Source organism: Amphiura filiformis, chromosome 1 (genome assembly GCF_039555335.1).
Source record: "Amphiura filiformis chromosome 1, Afil_fr2py, whole genome shotgun sequence".
NCBI lineage: Eukaryota > Metazoa > Echinodermata > Ophiuroidea > Amphilepidida > Amphiuridae > Amphiura > Amphiura filiformis.
Genome location: NC_092628.1, coordinates 74520827 through 74542999, shown reverse-complemented (window position 1 = coordinate 74542999; position 22173 = coordinate 74520827). Strand labels below are relative to the sequence as shown.

Genomic DNA, 22173 nt, shown 5'->3' with positions numbered 1-22173 from the left:
TACACCACAAATTGACCTTTGATCTTTTTGCCTATAACTCAATTAAGAACTGTATGTCGGAGACTGGTGAAACTATAATTTTTCTGAATCCGTATGATGAGAGTAAGACATTGATATGGTTTTAAACAAGATTTGACCAACTTTGAAATTTCACCCCCTGCATAAGCGGTCATTTTGGATTTATGCAAATTAGGCACTGTTCCACTACTGGGATTTTTGGGAACTTTTGATATTTTCTACTTTTCTGAAATAAATGGCGGTTTCTTTTGCAATTAGTGGTGGGTTAAGCCTTGGTTTCCTTAATTTGATTGGCCTATATTATCATGATTATTAACAGCAATTTACGATAATCACAGTATATTCATTCTGAAAAAGAGATCTTACCTCTATAATCCCCGATTCACTTCGAATTCGTTTCTTTTCATCGGGGTGAAGTGTGTTCCACGATGTAATGCCAATCACTTCCACATGTGTGCTATTCTGCTTCATAGCTTCATTGACTATTTTTGCCTGACTTAAACCTTCAGCGCAGTATTTAGCTGCGCCCTCGTTGGTCCCACTTGTAAGTATCCACGACTCTGTTAAGTGATAGAAGTTATGGAAAGAAAAATGAATTTGACCGAAAGGCAGCGGCTTTTCATAATTATCATCCACTTCAACTATTCTATCATCAATTTGCATTAATCGCCAGTCTAGTGCAAATTGTTTAAACCTCTGTAGAGGACGAAACCCACACCAAACCAACTTTTTAGGTTCCTTATAAGGTCGCAAAACATATTCCCCAAAAGAAATAGTGGGTATGATAATAAGAATTGATACAGGATCAAAAGGTAGCGATATTTGTATTCTCGTAATAAAGAAAGAGTATAGTTTGACCTATCTACTACGTAATGGTGTTGGTACGCCGTTCTTGGGTGATAAGCAAAAATGTTACAGGCAAAGTTTTGGCTCCACAGGGGCCAATATTGAAAAGTGATCTGATTTTAACAGAAGTAATCTCAAATGCTATTATTGCTCCTTGTGTAAAACAACCGGAAGTAAAATCTAAGAATTCAATATCTAGGGAATAAGCACCCATCTAGTATGTTGCATTACCTTGGAAATACTAACATTTTGCTGTGTTACCCGATACAGAAACAAATCACCCCTTATCCCCTCAATGGCGGTGGTGGCATTTTTTAAAATCATACGTAAACGCCGCGCCATCAAAGGCATGATTGAGTGGAGATACATAATAGTGGCAGGAACTTAGAGCGTGTTTATAGTGGGTGTATACGGAAAGATTATACTGCAATAACAATTGATTTCGTAGTACTATAAGCTAAATACCGGATTATCTGGCTCACTATAAACACGCTCTTCATGTCCGTCTTTCGTATTATAGATGAGTTGACCTCAATGTTTATCATCAAAGGCAAGGGACTGGTATATCGATATGCTTGACCAAACTTCATGCAACCACTACACTGTTCAATAGCCTTAATGTGATGTGGCGGGAGTTTTAAAAGCACGGGCCCATACTACTAGTCTGTTGGGCAATGACAAGGCATGTTAATTGACCAAGTACGTATGTAATGCACACTAGTATAGACGAGTTGACTTCTGACGTCATTGCCTGGCAGTATTTCCATTGTTTTTGCCTGGCAGTATGCGCGCGCATCATATTTTGTTCAGGGCTTTTAAACCTCCCGCAACATCACAATAAGGCTATTCAACAGTGTAGTGGTTGTATGTAGTTCGCTCAAGCATATCGATATACCAGTCCCACGCCTTTGTTGATTTTAAACTTACTTGTACCTACTGTTGCATCAATGATACCTTTACGGAAAACCTCTTTTACATGACTATTAACAGGAAAGTTCCAAGCTCCTCCCGTCAGTGAGATCACTAGGTTGGGATGGTCCATGTTCCATCTCTTCTTTATCTTTCCTATCAGGGTCTTGGCCATGTTGGTGTCGGTCGAAATGAGGTCACACCTACAGGCATTTACTTTCACAATCTGAGTTGAAAAATGAAAATAACAATTCATTGTGAAATATATGAGGTGAATTAATATAATTGACTTAAGCTGCTTTATTTAAATAAATTGAATCAGGGATCAATATAAAGGGATAGGCGACTGGAAAAGGTCACAAAGGTCGCAAGTGGTACCTCATCTCTGTGACTTGAACTGACAAAGGTCAGTATCCTTCCCGGTATGCTTATCAAGTCCAAGCCAAGTCCGTATAATAATATCATGTGTTCCTCCCATTATTTAGTCACATTGACCAACGATGACATATATCCTATGATTGACAGGTGTCATGCATCATAAGAATGCATGTCAATAATTTTATCTGCGCATGGTCAGAGCCGATTCTTAATACTAGCCACAGACCGTCCGACAGTTACTTGTGTCAGGAACAGGAACCATTCATTACAATTAACAAAATGGCTGTTGGTGGTACCTCGTTCTGACATGGTGTGACCTCGAGGTTACCGACATTGCCCTTATGAACTCTCACGCTCCTGAGTCAATTCTGGGCACCAATTTGAAGAAAAAAATGTGCTTTTATATGGCTGAAGAATAAAAGAATTTTTATGACGCTATACGCCACTGGGGTGTGCTAGGTGACAGGAAACTGCACATTCAACTACTTTACCAAGTCAGGTTTGACATGGTTCTGCATCTTTTTGGGAGTGATGACAGCAGACATCGAAGAGGATGGCACATATTCAGATGTCAGCGAAAGATTGATAATATTTTGTGATCACTGGAAGGAGAAAATCACACATGATGTCAGGTATTCATTCATTCATTTTATCATCATATTCCGTCAGGTATATCATATCACCATCTGCCTTTGATAAAGACCATGCTAGGAATCAGATTCAGATAAGATTTATTCACATGATATCTTCCATCTTCATTACATCTAGGATCAAAAGCTCATGCCATTATCCAAATTTGACTTCATATCAACTTTCATCAGACCGTGCCCCTCCCCTAAAAAGGGGGGAATTAGAGGAAAAATGAAAATGATAAACAAGTCTTCTATTTTTCACAACCTAAAACAAAAAATATTGGTCCACACCAATTTGGGCAAGCGAAGCTATATGTACTACATGTACATAGTCGGAGTAGTCTAACCTGTTACAGATTCTTCCTACCTTCATGCCATCAAGGGTTCCAAATTGGTAGTGGTTATCGTCAGCCATCTTGATTTCCTTCCGCTATATGTGATGTTATATCTGTTTGAAGCAAATTAAATTAGGCCTATATTGTAAATGTTATATGTACAAAGGGCGCCCGCTTAATAAATAAAGCAGCTTCAGGATTCTGGTTTGGTACACTAGCACTTGAACATTATACATTGAAACGGGTACATGAACCCATTTAATTATGTTAAATATTATGGGCCCTAGGGCCAAAAATATTTTGGCCGTTTCCTGGAAATTAAAGCATGTTCATGGCCCTGAGTTGAAAAGCTGCGAGTTAGTTAGTTAGTTCCCTAGATGTACCTTTTGGTAGTCTCGACCCCAGAGTTCAAATGTCACAAACTACACACAGGTAACAAAAATAAAGATTTATATATAGTTTAGCGGTTGATAGTCATAGTAGCAGCTTATAGAAATATGTGGCAGTACACTACGAATGAGCCGTAAAGTCGGCAAATTGTATTCTGAGTTACAGTGTAAAATGTGCGTGAGGAAGGTGGTATTCATAGGTACGTCAATTTGGTTCGACATGTATCTTATTCGATAGCGCCAGTCAAACACCGTTTAAACCAATCAATAATCCTATTGCTGAAGAGGATAATAAGCTTCTACTTATTTCTATAGAATCCTTAAATAGCTCTAGTCTTTGTTTGCTTTAGGCTAAATCCTGTTTAAGTGGTGGGTTACAAAGCATTGTATTTTGTCTAGGTATGTATAACCAACAATTAACAATGAGAGGACATTCCTGAACCTCGTTGACTTGGGAATGATTTGAAATGACCCCCAATTATGACTGTTTGATATTTATTACCAGCAATGTGGAAAAAGAGATACATGTATAACCGAAAAAGGTACCATTTTGTTGAAGGAGCAGAGTTCAACAAATATATATCGTTTGAAATCAAATGATTTAAAAAGCTTATGATATATATTTTCTAAACACGAAATAAAACAAAATTGACCGGGCCGACTTTACGGCTGACTCGTGGTGTGCGGTCACATAATATGTTATTTTGTAGGCGGGTCACGTTTGAGAGAAGGTATGTACGATACTAAATAAGCCTTGACTTATAAATCAAATGTTAAAAATTAATTGGTATACTGATAGCACTTATTCTGGTATCAAATAATTGTGATTTTTTTTAAATTCGCAATATAATACAAATTTGATGGCAAATTATTAAAAATAGATATTTTGGATATTTAACAGTCCTCGAAGTAAAATGTAAAGACCTGGCCGTTTCTAAGCAAATAAAGTAGCTTTACGATTTTAACTTATAATTGCTCACGGGCCAAGTTCAGGAGTGATCGAAAATCTTACACCAGAAGACTATATTTCACGCCTGAAAGCGCTTGTTAAACCAGGATTTAAAGAAGAAAAAAAAAAGCGCAGTGATTTATAGTGCGCTACGCACAGGCACAACGCCTAGACGTTGATCCACAAGCCTCGGCACACTTTACAGGTTGTCGCTGACCACTACGGCCCACAACATTCCACAAACCATTAAACAACAAATCAGGGACTTTGCTGCTTCAAGAGCGCACACCCTAGACATTCCACAAGTAACCATCGCAACCAGGATCAGCTCCCCGAGTTTCGTACGGGTTACAACGAGACAAATTCCTTGTCCAGGGGAATTTCAAGCTAACTCAATTTTCTTTCCACGTGAGCGTACTAAGCACCGCCAGGGTTCGAACCCACAACCTCTCGCACCACAGTCGAACGCCTTATCGATTGAGCTAACTTGAAAAGCAGTGTGATAATAAAATAAATAATAGAAATCAATATTTTCATTTGGCCAAGAAAATTAATTTTAATGCAAAAATTAGTGGTTCAAAATTCTGTTGGTTTTAAAATATATCGCGATCGACTCCACCGTCCGGCTCCACCGTAACTACGCATACAAATAGAGAGTACTAATAATTGGTAGCGTTTAACGAGTGAACGGAGCTGTGCCATAATATAACAATGCAAAGTTAATCATACCTCAATTTTCATTGCTTATCTTCTCCATCCACTTCCAGTCCCAGGAGATCCAACGATTGCTAGTCCTATCACTCCGAATGAAAGCTTTTCGTCCGTGTGATACCTTAAGTACTAGGCATCACAATAAATCGAACTACAATACAAGTACTCCTATTCCTAGTACAACGCTTACCAGAAACGAGCTATTCATCTATACACAAATCCAACAGTTAAACTTCAAATAAACTTTCTGTTTCATTAATGGATATTCACCGTGTTCATTGATATGTGAAGTTCGGCGATTCCACGGTTTGGTAAATTTCTGGCAGAGTTTGAATAATTCATGTAGCGAATCATGAAATAAAAGTGCAAATATGACTACGTGCTTGGAAAACAAAATACAAATTTATTCATATATCTATTTATTTTTTACATTGGGATATTTTAAGTTCATTCGCATGGATAGTTGAGAAGTGTAGCTTCACACAAATAACATTTTATGAGGACTTGAGTTTAGAGTTGTGTCCGATATACTGCTCAGTGACAGAAGTGGGTAAGTGCAATAGCTGCCCTGTGATCATTTGACATTTTACACAAAGTATATTTTACTCATCTACACATGACAGATACACATGGCAGCTATTGCAGTGGCATCGAGCAATCGGTGTGGGCAATCTGTTTCTGCTACGTGGCCTTAACTTGCGGTCCCTGAGTTAACATGGTTAAGATGTGACTGCTTCAGTGTCACTGACACACTAGAACCAATTCATTGTTAGATTACAATTCAACTATTATAGTAATAGGCCTATACAACAATGTTTTTGAGTTAAGGGGATACTACACTCCTGTGGTAAATTTGTGACTATTTTTTTTTTTTTTTTAAAAAATAATAACACACTGGTAACAAAAGTTATGTATATTATTGGGGCAAGGAATCCAATTACTTCACTGAAATTTCAGTGATTCAAGACAAACGGTTCAGTATATATGATCGGAAATGAGGTACATCCTAGCGGTACCTTATTTCTTATCATAAATAACGAACCGCTTGTCTTGGGTCACTGAAATTCCAGTGTAGTAATTGGATTCCTTTGCCCCTATAATATACATAACTTTTGTTACCACTGTGTTATTAGTTTTTGAGAAAAATGCAAAAATAGACACAAATTTATCGAAGGGTGTAGTACCCCCTTAAGGCATGAAAAAAATAAAAATAATATTGGACCCGTATCTCAAGAATCACTTAACACCTGGAGAATCGGATGCAATATTTGAATTCCTTGGAACCGGACGCGACGGATCACTAACCATTGTCTTTCAACTTTAGCTGACTAGCGTAAACAAAGTCAGTGAAAGTGTATTTCCAAGTTACTATTTTTGCAGGTTTTAATTTTCATTTCATTGGAGACGTATTACCTGTATAACTTTTGCTATGTAAAACATTACACATGAATTAAAAATGACCTTGGATAAAAATAAAGCGCGAAATCAATTCTGTTAACTAGGGTTCTGAAAACTTGATAATTGTATTTGGGTATACAGGCGCAACGGTAAATTTGCACTGACAATGACTTCGCATGTAAACAGGGCTTCGCTTGAAATGGAAAGCATTAGAATTTGACTAATTCCAAAAACAAGACGAATTTGTCGAATTAATATTATACAAAAACAGTAACTAAGACGTAGTATTGACAATGCCACCCAATGAATAAATATTTTACAGTCTGTGTATGGTGAATATGTGATTTAGTATAGGCTATTAAAGGAGTATTTCGTGATCCTAGCATCCTATTTTTATGACATTTTTCAGTACATATCCACGAAAAAAGCATATTCCCAAAATTTCAGTTGATTCCGATTTTGCGTTTGCGAGTTATGCATGATTACGTGTATTACTGATTACACTGCTCCATACGTTGTAATTTCGTTCTGGTGCACCAGAACGAAATTCAAATTTCGCGATATCTTTGCTAAACGAATTAATCTGCAAGAAATATTTTGTACATAAACATTATGTAGCCAGAGTATTCCAGTGATATAAAAATCTCAACTTTTTTGCGAAAAGTGGGGGGGATGAGGCTGTGGATCACGAAATGCCCTTTTAATAGTGGCTCCTAATTGATTCCGGTAATAATGCTACAATATTGGAATCAGTGGTAAAACTTTAAAATATCCCGAGGAGGGACTTGGGATCATTAAGCATCACGACGGGATTGTTTGACACCTAAATTCTATACCCCCGGGGTGTGATTGATGCTTTTGAAAAAAAACCCAAGGCAATGAAATTGCGAAGCGGAGCGAGCGAAGCTCTCGCCTGTTGCGGCCGGGGGTCCAGGGGCCCGCTTAAGGGCCCCTGGTGGGGTCTAGGGTCAACGCCCCGGTGGGGGGTCGAGGGGGCGAAGCCCCTCGAAGCCAGAGGGGTTTTCCACACTTGAGCACCACTGGAGATGCAATTTCATGGGGTAAAATGCAAAAATGAGAAACTGTTAAAATACTTCACTTTATAGTATAAAAACATTTATTATCTGTGAATACTTCCAGTATCATATCATTCACATACACATGAGAAATTGCATCACCATTTTTGCACAGTACAGTGTGTCTATAAATCATCCAGTCAGGGTTCTAAGGAATTTTCATTTTAAAATTGGAGATTTTCTCATATCCGGAAACTGAAAATTCCGGAAATGTGACATCTCTGTTAAGCATTTAGCTCTTGGTCCAGGGCCACTCCAAAAGCGACCAAAAAAAATAAATAAAAATAAAAAAAAAAATCCGGAAAAATCACACCCCTGATACCCTATAGGAGAAATTCATAAATCCTGCTAAAACATGGTTAAACGGTTTTATACATATTTATTTCAAGCATGTCAAATGTTTATCGTGTATTTTTATTTATCAAATAAAGAGATTTGTTCCCAATTTTTTCGATATTAATGTATAACTGATTATGAAATATGATTGTTCAAACACAGATTCTAGAAGTGGTTCAAATATAGATGCATATGGCATTGGATAGTTGAGACACGAGATTAATTAAGACACGACATTAGTCTCAACAATATGCAGCACTCCTTAATTATACAACTACATCAGATGTCAGAAACATAAACTCAAAAAAAGTATAATATTTCACCAGAATTTATCCGAACGCAGCTCCAGGATGCTGAATGACACATCATAAATCAAACGAATTTACTTGTTATCACTGTCCATCTTAAACATGAAAAATTCGATTGGTACTGAAGGTAGTAGTAGATTTAAATTATGGCGTCGAACTTATTGTAGCTTATTGTGTATTATGGTATTAAATAATCACAGTGATATCATCAAAATATCAAGTAAGCGTTTATTTATTCCTATTAGAATATCAAATCTACGACACCACATCATAAATATTACCATATTGACTTTAATCATAAAGCATAGATACGGTTAATCGATACATATTGATAAAGGTAAAACACCTTAAATGGATGACTAAATTTGTCCCTTACTTTGATATAAACCATTCATCTGATTTAAGTTAAAAATCATATCTTTATCAAGACGCAATACGTTCTCCATCAAAACTCTTACATACCCAGCATACATGGTATACCACTGAGGAGAGGAGAGAATGGGAGAGGAGAGGAGAGGAGAGGAGAGGAGAGGAGAGGAGAGGAGAGGAGAGGAGAGGAGAGGAGAGGAGAGGAGAGGAGGAGAGAGGAGGAGGAGAGGAGAGGAGAGGAGAGGAGAGAGAGGAGAGGAGAGGAGAGGAGAGGAGAGGAGAGGAGAGGAGGAGAGGAGAGGAGGAGAGGAGAGGGGAGGGAGGGAGGGAGGGAGGGAGGAGGAGGAGAGGAGAGGAGAGGAGAGAGAGAGGAGGAGGAGAGGAGAGGAGAGAGAGAGGAGAGAGAGGAGAGAAGAGAAGAGAAGAGAGGGATGCAAACGAGAGACCAATAGGGAAAAGGAGATATTGAGGGAAGAGGTGAAAGAGAGAATAATTGATGGAAAGAGCCTCAGAGAGGCAAAGAGATGGTGTAAGAAAAAAGAGATGGTGTCATGTATTGTTGATCAAAAATTAGACATGCATGATATGGACATACAGTTTAGTTGCAATGTTTGTTAAGACGATATACTAATAATAACTACACACAATTCACCAACTGGTAAAGTCCAGCATAATCTAAATGAGGGACAATCGTTTCATGCAGTGCGCGTGGCAGTGCGAAGATACTACGCCCATAACACGAAGGCACACAACGCTCTATTAGATACATGCGAAGGCATAGATTACGTGCGTGATTTGTTAGTCTCCTCCGCAGCCAGTTTGGTTACGCCCCCTCCACACAAACAGTCTGCCAATTATTATTTATTATTAATCAACACTTTATATGACGCTCTAAACAATTAGCACAGCGCCTAACAAAATATACAGGCAAAAATGAAGCAAGAAACAAATACAACCAACATTAATACAATTGTGTGTTTTAAGGAAACGCTTGAAAGCAGGCACAGACACCGCCTCCCTCAACTGGATAGGCAACTCATTCCAGAGCCGTGGAGAGGCAACAGCAAACAAATGCTTACCAGCTCTCTTATTTGATCGTGGAACCAAGAGCCTTGTTGTATCTGAAGAAGAGCGAAGTCTGGGCCTAATTTCGTGCGTTGCCGTGTCGCTGAGTAAGCAGGTCACATAAACAATATTTTAAACTGTATTCTGTCCTTCACTTGAAGCCAATGCAAGGAGTTCAGGAGATCCGCAGAGCACCTGTCCCGTCCACAAGCAAAAAATAGCCTGGCCGCCTTATTCTGGACACGTTGTAGCCGTTTGAGGTCGGCTTCACGAGCACCAAACAAAAGAGAATTAGCATAGTCTATGCGGGACAGGACAAGTGCTCAACGGCATGATGGCAGGCTTCCTGAGAAATAAAACGGCGTATGCGCCACAGATTGCGAATATGGAAATTGATAGTTTTACACAGGGTACTAATATGGATGGACATGTTCATTGAACCATCAAAAGTTACACCCAGGTTCTTAACAGAGATTGAAGGCTCAATTGTTTTACCATCAAGCTTCAGTTGGATATCAGACACTAAATTTAACACTCTTGGGCCCGCAACAACAAAAAACTTTGTTTTTTCTTGGTTCAATTGCAGTTTGTTTTGCAACATCCATATACATTAAGATCAGATATCGCGTCATACGCCGTTTCTGGTTGGCTAAGAGGGTGACAATGCAAAGTATATTAGAATGTAATTAGAAAAATACATCCGGGAACTTGATTGCCAGTGGGTTGAACTCCTGGCTGAATAATCAGATGGCGAGCAGCACGTGGTGGATGACGTCATAGGAAAAGTGTTAGCAAATCAAAAAGAACTCATTCGTTATCATTGGCAGACTGTTTGTGTGGAGGGAGCGGAACCAAACTGGCTGTTTTGGAGACTAAGAACGATCGGTCCTCATGAATTATGCGCGATTTCTCCAGCATACAAAAGCGTGGGGACTTTGTCTGTTGGTGTGCTATCTGTACCTCTTTAAATCTATGCTTAAGCCAAGGGATCGGTACCAATGACTTTCAAAGCCTCAAACGTTTCGATGGCAGTATCATCAATCAATGTCTCGGGCAGCAGATATCCATATTCTCCCTGATCTCGCACTTCTATACGATATGGGTATTTCACGCCCAATGTGCCGTATGCGTAGTCTTCGGATACCCCCGATTCAGAATCTGTCAAGCATGACATAAACAATATAGTTTTACTCACGATTTATGTGAATATGACACACAATAATTTTTAAAAAGGAGGTTTGTTGACGCCGCGGTTTTCTTTGGTATGTAAAGCACTAACCGGCTTGATTCGATACTACAAGAGGGCGACAAACAAGTTACTTAGCGATCTAGAGCTTTTTGACCGAGTCTTATGTATGAGGTATGATTTAATTCAGTATGCGTTTGATTTTAACTATATAGCGAACATTTTCACATTTTGCGGGAATTTTCACACAAGTTGTGATTTTTTTTTGCCATTCCATGCCTCCCCCAAAACAATTATGGTACCGACACTGCCCAGTTGAACTGTTACTTACTTCCATCCCAACTTCCTCCTTCAAGGTCATAAACGGTTCCGTAAGGTACTTGTAAAGCAGTTAAAGCCCGTATCGCCAAGTCGTCCTATGTAATATCAATGAAAATAACGAAACATTTTAATGGAAATGGCAATTCAAATGGACACAGGACCCAAATAAATTACAACAAGCGACATATGTTGAAACTGAAAAATTTAGGGAAATAGGTTTTTTTTCGGACAAGAATCCCTTGTTATCACGTCAATCGAACACAAAAATACAAACCTGGACTCCTTTATCTGGTTGTGGAGCATCTTCTTCGAACCACACATATCCCCATGGGTAACGCCAATCCTGACCATAGCTTTGGAAATCGATATATGCAGCAATGGTGTTTCTATTTTGTAGTTTGGTAATCCAACTGTGAATAGCGTCCAATTCAAAGCTGCTTAACGGTCCCTCTCCAAAAAATCGATAATCACACGGATGAAGCGATCCACCATATCCTATCAGATCAGTCGAGCAACAACAACATAAAGTGACAACTAGTTTAAGGGATCCAAAATGAGCGTTTATTGCGTTTCGACAGTATTTTTTGTGGGACATGAGAGCACCTCAGACCTATCGAATTGCATTCTGAACACGAAGCATGTCTTTCTGATATCAAATAATTTTCATTTTTTAAAAATCACAATATAATACAAATTTTATGACAAATTATAAAAATTTGATATTTTTCCAATTTTTGATATATAACAGTCCTTGAAGTAAATTATATAAATCTAATGATATATTCTTAAAGTGTATGTAGCAGGGAGGAAAAGCCGACGGTCAATTGAAAATTTTGACCTTTCATATTGAAGATATGGATTTTTTCCCAAAAGACCTAATTTTTTTGTGTGTTTTTGGGGAAAAAAGCCATATCTTCAATACGAATGGTCAAAATTTTCAATTGATCGTCGGCTTTTCATCCCACCTACATACACTTTAAGTATAAATCATCAGATTTATAAAGTTTACTTCAAGTACTGTTAAATATCAAAAATATCAATTTTAATGATTTGCCATAAAATGTGTATTAAATTGCGAATTTCAAAAATCAAAATTATTTGATATCAGAATGACATTCTTCGTATTCAGAATGCAATTTGATATGTCTGATGTGCTCTAATGTCCCAAAATAAATACTGTCCAAACGCGTTCATACCCCAGCCCTTAACAAGGCAATAATTGAAATTCGCCGTCGAAGTGACGTAGTTAATCGGATATATCGCCCTGCACTACAACGTTCACGCGGTACCGATGCATTGATTTCAATCAGCGGTATTGTATTCAATCTATGTTTGCTGACATACACAGGTGATTAATGCAATCTGCTTGTAGTGCAGGGCGATCTATTCAAAAATTGTATTCATCTTATGCTATGGTCCGATTATGACGTCACTTCAATGGCAAATTCTTTACGGCCAGTTAAATATTTATGCCGGGGATGACAGAAATGAAAAGAAAATCATCAAATTATGTCACGTTCTTTTTTGTCCATTCAAATATTTCACGTCCTTCAAACAATTATTTCAGATCCCCAAGGCCTCACAAAATTCTCCCCTTGACATAAACAGATAAATATTAAGGGAGGACAGTTTTTATGGTCTACTTCGCTCAGCAATGCTTTGCTGTCTTCGATAATGGTTCATGTACGCTAGAGCGTTCGATAGGAACAAGCGAACAGTATACGAGTTTGCTGATACACATGTATCTATCGGAGCGTTCAGCAGAGCAGCAGGATTATAAACACGGTTGATGGTAAAACCAAAATCAATTTCCTTTGTGTTCAGTAAGTACATAACGACCCACTCATCAACTTCTCAAGTGGTCATTAAATAAGCATGTCTCGGGTCGTCAATAGAAAGTAAATAATGTGTGTAAGTTTATGTTTACATAAAGTGGTGTAATTAGGTTTCAAGGGGTTGTTAATTCAAGCATGGTCGTAAAATTGATTCGATCGATATTTTGGTCAATGTGTTGTATCGGAGCAGAGTTGTCAATTGAGCGGAGCCTAAAAGAGTTTTCTACAGGCTTTAATGGGTTTGGGCTTTGATAAAAGCCAGGTACCTCTCCGATACAATGCGCTATCGAAGACAGCAAAGCATTGCTGAGCTCAGTAGACCATAAAAACTGTCCTCCCTAAATAGATCCAAGATTCTTTACAGTTTCAGACATGATAAACTGCGCCTTGTTAAGCTGTGGTCCTTAAATAATGTTATAATTTAGACAAAGCCTATTACGATATTAAGATGATATGCCAATTTTTGCACGTTTTACTCCCCCATTTCTTTCACAGGTTTTGTCACCAGCACCTATAATGAAACACAGAGATAAAGAAAGATAGAGACTGGATCGCGTCTGACGTCACTGTCAAATTCTCTACGATCCTTGATTGGTTAAAGGACGAAGCACATGGTTTTATTTAAAACAAACTCATATTGACCATAAGAACGAATAAAAACAGTCGGCTCTCAACACGCGATATTCAAAATTCCCGCGCCGGAATTGTCTAAGTGCAATGACGCAATGGTTATTTGTGCTCAATTGTCGTCACCTTTCATTGTATTACTGGGACGTCATTGCACTCGACAATGTCGGCGCCCGGGAATTTTGAATATCGCGTGTTGAGAGACGGGTGTTTTTATTCGTCACTATGGTTTGTTTCAAATAAAACCACGTGATACACGCAAGCGACTCGTATGAAAAAAAAACACCTGTTGATCAAACTTGGAATGAACTGCATTGATGCCCGCATTTAAATATGTAATCGTTGATTTCACCGCAACCAGTCAACCGAATCAAATAAAATTTGCATATAATGCAAAAATGAGCTACGCGCTACATTTTAAATTTTTTGATTCCGACGTCTAATTCTCGACTTATGTCTAAATTCATTCACCCGGTAATTTTCTCTGGAACACCCTGTATTAGTTCATTAAAGTTAATTACAATCTGAATTTTTGAGAATAATTAAGGGATTCCACGCTAGCAACTGTTAAAATATTGCTTTTAAAAGAGGTATATTACAATTCTGTAAGGGGCTTGTAACGTACACATAGGGCCTGCACTTTGGCTCGACATTTGAAAGGGGTGTGAATTCATTTTTGGATACGCCCCTATTATAATTAGGTAATACTCGAACACATTCCCTATATGTATATATACATGTACCACATGTAGTAAATCTGTCTGCTTTATCTGTATTGTGCCTTTCTTAAGCAAATAGTTAAACACGATTTCATCAAACATTATAACAATAGCTCTTTTACAGTGTGCAATCATCCCGGGCAATAATTGGGCAATAATAGAGGATGTGCGTGAAATTATTGATTAGCTCCATACAAAGGATTTTAACCGGTGTCCTTCACCGTAATCATGGCGCAATGCAGTGCATTCAATCAAACGTTGTCGTCAACCTATTTGATCCTATAGTGCATTTGTTATGTGTGTGAGACGAGCTGTCGCGGTAGATTGCAATAGCTTGTAATCATGCTTTTGTTGAATGAATTTGAGTACTCCGCCATATTTACGGTATGAACGTCATAATCTAGGTGATTATTTGCATTGGATGTCTTGAATACGCTGGCGAAGTTGTGTAATAATCGGATTAATGCTATAACAGTAGGTGAATACAAGTTTTGAATATATCGCGTTGCAAAGCCCCATTCAGTGATCCCAGCGAAAGTGAAAAAAAAAATCAAATTGTTACTTTTATAAAAAATTTTAATGGAAAAACCCAAGAAAACGGCAGTATCGACGAAGTTGAAGCCCCATTCAAATAGGCCTACATGTAGCTAATTTATATATACTGTCAGTATATAAATTAAATCAGTTCAATTCACGCCGAGTGTCCTTGACAGGTTTGACTCTGCTTCAGCGGTCATGAAAAGAAGTCAAAAGATAACCTCGGCCCCAACAATCCCAAGCAATGGTCTGAAACTGCTCTTCGGATGATGATAGTCATATAATGATCAAAAGATTATTACTGACTATATCATTGTACAAAATCTGAATTTTGATGATTTTTACGATCGTCAAGATGAAAAAATCACTGAATGGGCCGTTAGTTCCCTGGCAATATGAATCAAAGAAAAATAAAGAAAAAAAAAAAAAAAAAAAAAATAAAACAAGAAAAAAAAAGACAAAGAAAAAGAAACAATAAAAGAAAAACAAATATGAAAAGTTCGAACAATATTTGGTTTATAAAATTAATGTGACCGTGATGAGGCTCGAACTCACCACCTTCCGATTTAAAGTTCGAAGCGCTCGTGTACCAAATTCTGACGCCTTACCAAGTGAGCTGTGCTCCTGAGATACGAAATAAAAATAAAATAATACACTGTATACCTGCTTGTCTGGGTAATTGATTTGCTCAAATTCCATAATGGTGCAGTGCAACAGAGCAAAAATGCCCAAAATTTAAAAGCTATATAATTTATGAACAATATACACTACACATAAAAATACTAATACAAGGGAATTTCAACATAAGAATCCAAACAATTAAGTACCAACATGCACAGCTTTGTTCTTATATCACATTTGGGTTTTAACAAAATGTTATCAAACCTCTACTGTGATTGGCAGCTGCACAAGGCATCTCTTTGATAGCTGATAATGGCCATCCATTCAGCAAGTGGCTACTAACTGACCTTGACAGGCTTGAATGAGCACTGTCATCTGCTACAAAACCATCACACTCTAGGACCTGGTCGCCTATATTCATGATATTAAGGGCTGGGGTATGAACGTTTGGACAGTATTTATTTTGGGACATTAGAGCACATCAGACATATCGAATTGCATTCTGAATACAGAGAATGTCTTTCTGATATCAAATAATTTAGATTTTTGAAATTCGCAATTTAATACACATTTTATGGCAAATCATTAAAATTGATATTTTTGATATTTAACAGTACTCGAAGTAAACTTACTAAATCTGATGATTTATACTTAAAGAGTATGTAGGTGGGATGAAAAGCCGACGATCAATTGAAAATTTTGACCTTTCGTATTGAAGATATGGATTTTTTTCCAAAACACAAAAAAAAAATTAGGTCTTTTTGGGATAAAAATCCATATCTTCAATATAAAATGTCAAAATTTTCAATTGACCGTCGGCTTTTCCTCCCAGCCACATACACTTTAAGAATATATCATTAGATTTATATAATTTGCTTCGAGGACTGTTATATATCAAAAATTAGAAAAATATCAAATTTTTATAATTTGTCATAAAATTTGTATTATATTGTGATTTTCAAAAAATGAAAATTATTTGATATCAGAAAGACATGCTTCATATTCAGAATGCAATTCGATAGGTCTGAGGTGCTCTCATGTCCCACAAAAAATACTGTCGAAACGCACATAAACGCTCATTCTAGATCCCTTAATTTATTAGTCAACATTTGCATAGGAACCGCATGCGATATTTTTTTTCCTAGTCAACATTTGCATCACATAATACATTAACATGATATAGGCCTATATGAGGCTGGATTGAGCTGTGTTCAGTTTTATACGGCGGATTTATTGCCATAATTATTACCTCTTACTTAACAAAAGAAAAACAAATTTATTCCAATTAAAATTCTACCAGGGTTCGAACCCACAACCTTTTGATTAACAGTCGAGATCGAATACCACTACGCTGTGAGTGCTTCTGCCAGAAATGCGTTTGTTCATCATACTTATTGATTACGGAATAAATCGCAAACACACGATATATATATATATTACTTGTCTATACGTATATAATCTCCAATCAATAATGAACCTTGCCTCCGACTATGCGGTTCCTATGCAAATGTTGACTAGTAAATTAATATAGGCGAACCGCATAGTCGGAGGCAAGGTTCATTATTGATTGGAGATTATATACGTATTTATTACTAATAGACAAGTAATATATATATATCGTGTGTTTGCGATTTATTCCGTAATCAATAGAGGTAATCCACTTCACTCATGTGTGACTTCTAACAAAAGGCACTGGTTCCCGTAGTATTCCTCATTCAAACTAATTCAATGTACGACCTCGGAGTTACCTGCATGACTTTGGCGGGCTATTTTGAAACAGTCATGGTTGCACATGCGGGTACTTCTTTAGAATGTCCTAAACAAGGTATAGCAGTCTTTGATAGGACATGCAGCTTATAGAACATGGATAACCTCTATAAGTATGATGAACAAACGCAGTTCTGGCAGAAGCACTCACAGCGTAGTGGTATTCGATCTCGACTGTTAAATGAAAGGTTGTGGGTTCGAACCCTGGTAGAATTTTAATTGGAATAAATTTGTTTTTCTTTTGTTAAGGGCTGGGGTATGAACGTTTGGACAGTATTTATTTTGGGACATCAGAGCACATCAGACATATCGAATTGCACTCTGAATACGAAGAATGTCATTCTGATATCAAATAATTTTGATTTTTGAAATTCCCAATTTAATACACATTTTATGGCAAATCATTAAAATTGATATTTTGATATTTAACAGTACTTGAAGTAAACTTTATAAATCTGATGATTTATACTTAAAGTGTATGTAGGTGGGATGAAAAGCCGACGATCAATTGAAAATTTTGACCTTTCGTATTGAAGATATGGATTTTTTTCCCAAAACACCAAAAAAAATTAGGTCTTTTTGGGAAAAAATCCATATCTTCAATATGAAAGGTCAAAATTTTCAATTGATCGTCGGCTTTTTCCTTCCTGCTACATACACTTTAAGAATATATCATTAGATTTATATAATTTACTTCGAGGACTGTTATATATCAAAATTTGAAAAATATCAAATTTTTATAATTTGTCATAAAATTTATATATATTGTGATTTTCAAAAATGAAAATTATTTGATATCAGAAAGACATGCTTCGTATTCAGAATGCAATTCGATAGGTCTGAGGTGCTCTCATGTCCCACAAAAATACTGTCGAAACCCAATAAACGCTCATTTTAGATCCCTTAAGTAAGAGGTAATAATTATGGCAATAAATCCGCCGTATAAAACTGAACACAGCTCAATCCAGCCTCATATAGGCCTATATCATGTAAATGTATTATGTGATGCAAATGTTGACTAGGAAAAAAATATCGCGACCTCGACACTATAATGCTACAGGGAGCACAGTACTTTGACAATGGAGTGAAAGACTATTATTATTGATTAGGCGCGGATTCTAAAAGTACAGCTCCTATGCGTGTGTAGCAAAAAATTGGAATAGAATGTTTGGAATCATGTAACTAAAATACTAAATGCATTCTGCAAAATGTGCTCTTACCAATTTATAAAGCATTTCATTAGCTTTAATTTGACATATTGTTTGACATGTTTGGAATTATGGTAAATCATTAAATAAAATATTTATTAATTAATCAATTATGTCAATTAATAAAAATTTAATGCAAATATGCATATTTTCTCTGACAGAATTGTAGGATTTGACAAGAGCCATCTTTCTTGTAAGTTTGATTCTTATAACATACTGGTATCGTATTGCGTCCCGTTATAGTTGCAGAAAAATACGCGTGCAGGACACACATACGCACACCCCCCACACACACACCCAGAGGATCGTACCGCTTTACAATCGTATAACATTCATTGGCGCTAGTAGTAGTAAATTCCAATTTTCTTTGCTTTACCTCACTTGTTCTGCTCAAAATTAAAAGGGACATATCTGACAGTAAAAGCTTACATTTTATGGAAATTATGTTTAAATTTGCTTAAACAGCACAAAACAGATAAAGCAGACTAATGTACTATACATAGGCCTATACATGTATGGTATGCCAGGGACTGTTTAAGAATATATCATTAGATTTATGATATTTACTTCGAGGACTGTTATAATATCAAAAATGTGAAAAATATCAAATTTTAATAATTTGTCATAAAATTTGTATTATATCGTGAATTCCAAACAATGAAATTTATTTGATATCAGAAAGACATTCTTCGTATTCAGAATGCGTTTTCTTTGTCTTTTTTTTTATTTATTTATTTTTTCTTTATTTTCTTTGATTTATATTGCCAGGGTAAGGAGAGTAGGGCCCATTCAGTGATTTTTTGATTTTTTTTTTCATCCCGACGATCGTAAAAATCATCAAAATTCAGATTTTGGATACTAGATTGCGGAACTCAGTCTTCAATGATAGTCAGTAATTTATATATTTTGGACATTATTATGACTATCATTTGAGGACTGAGTTCTTATGATCCGAGGAGCAGTTTCAGATAATTGCCTGGGATTATTGGGGCAGAGGTTATCTTTTGAATTCTTTCATGACCACTGAAGCATAGTCGAACCTGTCAAGGACACTCGGCGTGAATTGAAAGACCATGTCACTCGCCACAAAAGAATGTCAAAGGTCATAAAAGGCCTATGGCTGATTTTGTACGTTTCGTCATTGTCATAGATGTGCTAACATAGCTTGCTAGTGTAGTGGTTCAGCCGAAAGCCGTGTGTCTAAGACAAAAAAAATAATGCATTTACGTGAGTCTGTAATTTATATACCGGTACTGACAGTATATAAATTAGCTACATGTATTTGAATGGGGCTTCAACTTCGTCAATACTGTCGTTTTCCTGTTTTGTTTTTTGCCATTTGTTTTTCATTAAAAAATTTATACACGTAACAATTTGATTTTTTTTTCCACTTTCGCTGGGATCACTGAATGGGACTTTGTAGCGCGGATTATTCAAAACTTGTTTTTAGCTACTGCTATATAGTATTAATCCGATTATTACATAACTTTGCCAGCGTATTCAAGACATAGGTTATGTAAGGGATAAACTGTACATGGGTATAGGGTATAGAGGCCCTGCATGCTTTTATCGATTGGCTCCAAACAAAGGATTTGAACCGGTGTCCTTCAGCGCAGTCCATTCAATCAAATGTCGTCAGTGTGCGAGACGAACGATGTATAAATCTGGAGGTCACATCATCACTTATCATGCTTATTGTAAAAAGTTTGTCCAATGCATATACTGTGTGTATTGTTCCCGGGGATTGTCAATGCAGTCAAGCAAACAGGTATTAGGCCTATATTTTGAAAAGGCCGCTATAGTATATTCACAGGGGTATCTTGAATGGCCAATCATATGGGACATAATCAAATTGCAGTGACTGCTTCCTTTGTTACCACATGTCAGTCATCTTGTGATTATTGGACCATGTAAACCTGCAAAAAACGAGCCAAAGTGCAGGCCCTATGAAATAGAGCTCGCTTATTACCTTGCCACTGGTACGCGTAATTGAAGTGCAGATTGATGCCCCAGCAGGTATGGTACGAATGTGGTTGCCAATTCTTGGCCCACAAACGGTCCTGTGAAAAAAAAAAAAAGAAGTGTAAATTAATGTTTTAATCTTTTTATTACAAATGTATCTATGACATCATTTTAAAATAATATAAAACACGAATAAATAGTCAGTTTAAAGCCATCTTTGGTCTAAGTAATTAGATTAATCTGATACCCTTATGCCTATCCTAACACTATCCCTTGAGGGTCAATGAGGGTGCTGTCACCGAGCTAGACGACTTTTAATTTCGCGGGGATTTTTAGCTTTTTAAATCCTTTATTTTCACCTTTAATCCGGCTATCCTGGTCTTTTATCGCATTTTTAAGCATTTATATATGTTTGCGGATTCGCGTATTGGTTTATTGTTCATCGTTACTATGTTTTTATGACAATTTAAAACAATTTCGTGAACACTGAAATAGTTCTGTATGTGAAATCAGCCATCTTGTACATAGTCACTACAGTTACATCGTACTCGACGTGTACTATTCTATTGATCTAAGTGCAAAGTTTTTATCAGCCTGGATATTTAGTTTGAAGTCTACAAGTTATTTTGTTGTTGGATTGTTGCTCACTTTGGCCCGTAGACTTAAGATTTGCCGACTGTGAAGATGATGTGATATTTGGTACTTCAAATGATCTTCTTGGAACTACTATGCTCTCACGTAAACAATTCATCAAAACTCTCAAAAACTCAAGAGGTCTATCATGGACCCATGTTCTGATTATTGGTCTTGGCAATGACGTTAATCCAAATCCAGGCCCTCCATCAGGCTCTTCATTTAATGACCCTCCAGCACCGTGTGGAATCTGTGGTGATGAAGTAGGGTATTATCCTGTTAAGGGTATCCAGTGTGAAGAGTGTGAAAAATGGAACCATGCTACCTGTATCAACATGAGTAGTAAAACTTACAACCTTCTTGCTAATACAAGCACATCCTGGATTTGTGATGGATGTGGACATCCAAATTGTTCTGACTCATTGATCAATATTGATTTTCAAACGGACAACCCGTTTAGCCCTTTGGATTCGGATCAGTCACTGAATGATGAGCAACTGCTTGCTACATCATCCCCAAAGTTAAACAAAGGCAAAACCAAGAGATTTGACTCTGCTCGCACTCCTAAAGAAAAGCAACCAAATAAGACTAAACCAGAAAAAAGACTAGAGCGAAGAAACTCACCATTTTATACATAAACTTTCAAAGTATAAAAAACAAAACAATTGAGTTCCTGTCAATTCTTCATGAACAAAAGCCAGACATTGTTATTGGCACCGAAACTTGGCTAAACAGTTCCATCCTTGATGCCGAGTATTCCACCTGAGTATACCATCTATAGAAAAGATCGTCCTGATGGCTGGGGAGGAGTCTTGATAGCCGTCAAAGGCCTCTCCTGTCATCTTCTTGATGATTTGAATTCTGACTCTGAATGTATTTGGATTCGTGTTGAATGTGGCCCAAAGAAAAAAGTGTATGTTGGGGCATTCTACAATCCTGACACCTCGCATGAACCAATTGATTGCTGAATTTGTCTCTCTCCAAACTCCACCAGAAAACTAAAGGTAAATGTGCAATATGGCTAGGAGGTGCTTTTAA

General features: G+C 37.1%; 1 protein-coding gene and 1 long non-coding RNA gene across 2 annotated transcripts; both read right to left on the bottom strand.

Moving 5' to 3' along the window:
• Positions 1 to 1907: 1907 nt before the first annotated feature.
• Positions 1908 to 5282, bottom strand: LOC140166935 (uncharacterized). Its single transcript, XR_011860908.1, has 3 exons — positions 5186 to 5282; positions 3151 to 3231; positions 1908 to 1999 (listed from the first exon to the last, which is right to left on the bottom strand). It is a non-coding gene; the product is annotated as an uncharacterized lncRNA (long non-coding RNA).
• Positions 5283 to 10695: 5413 nt separating this feature from the next.
• On the bottom strand, positions 10696 to 21019 carry LOC140162966 (carboxypeptidase B-like). The gene is made up of 5 exons (XM_072186292.1): positions 20990 to 21019; positions 20510 to 20600; positions 11501 to 11721; positions 11237 to 11321; positions 10696 to 10877 (listed from the first exon to the last, which is right to left on the bottom strand). Exons 1-5 carry the CDS (start codon positions 21017 to 21019, stop codon positions 10696 to 10698), a joined length of 609 nt encoding a protein of 202 aa, XP_072042393.1.
• Positions 21020 to 22173: the final 1154 nt, after the last annotated feature.

Coding starts and splice junctions, on each gene's coding strand:
- LOC140162966 (XM_072186292.1), bottom strand. CDS start 21,019: ATGGCTGATTTCACATACAGAACTATTTCA. Junction 11,722..20,509: donor TTACGCGTACCAGTGGCAAG/GTAATAAGCGAG, acceptor CTGATCTGATAG/GATATGGTGGATCGCTTCAT. Junction 11,322..11,500: donor AACCAGATAAAGGAGTCCAG/GTTTGTATTTTT, acceptor GATATTACATAG/GACGACTTGGCGATACGGGC.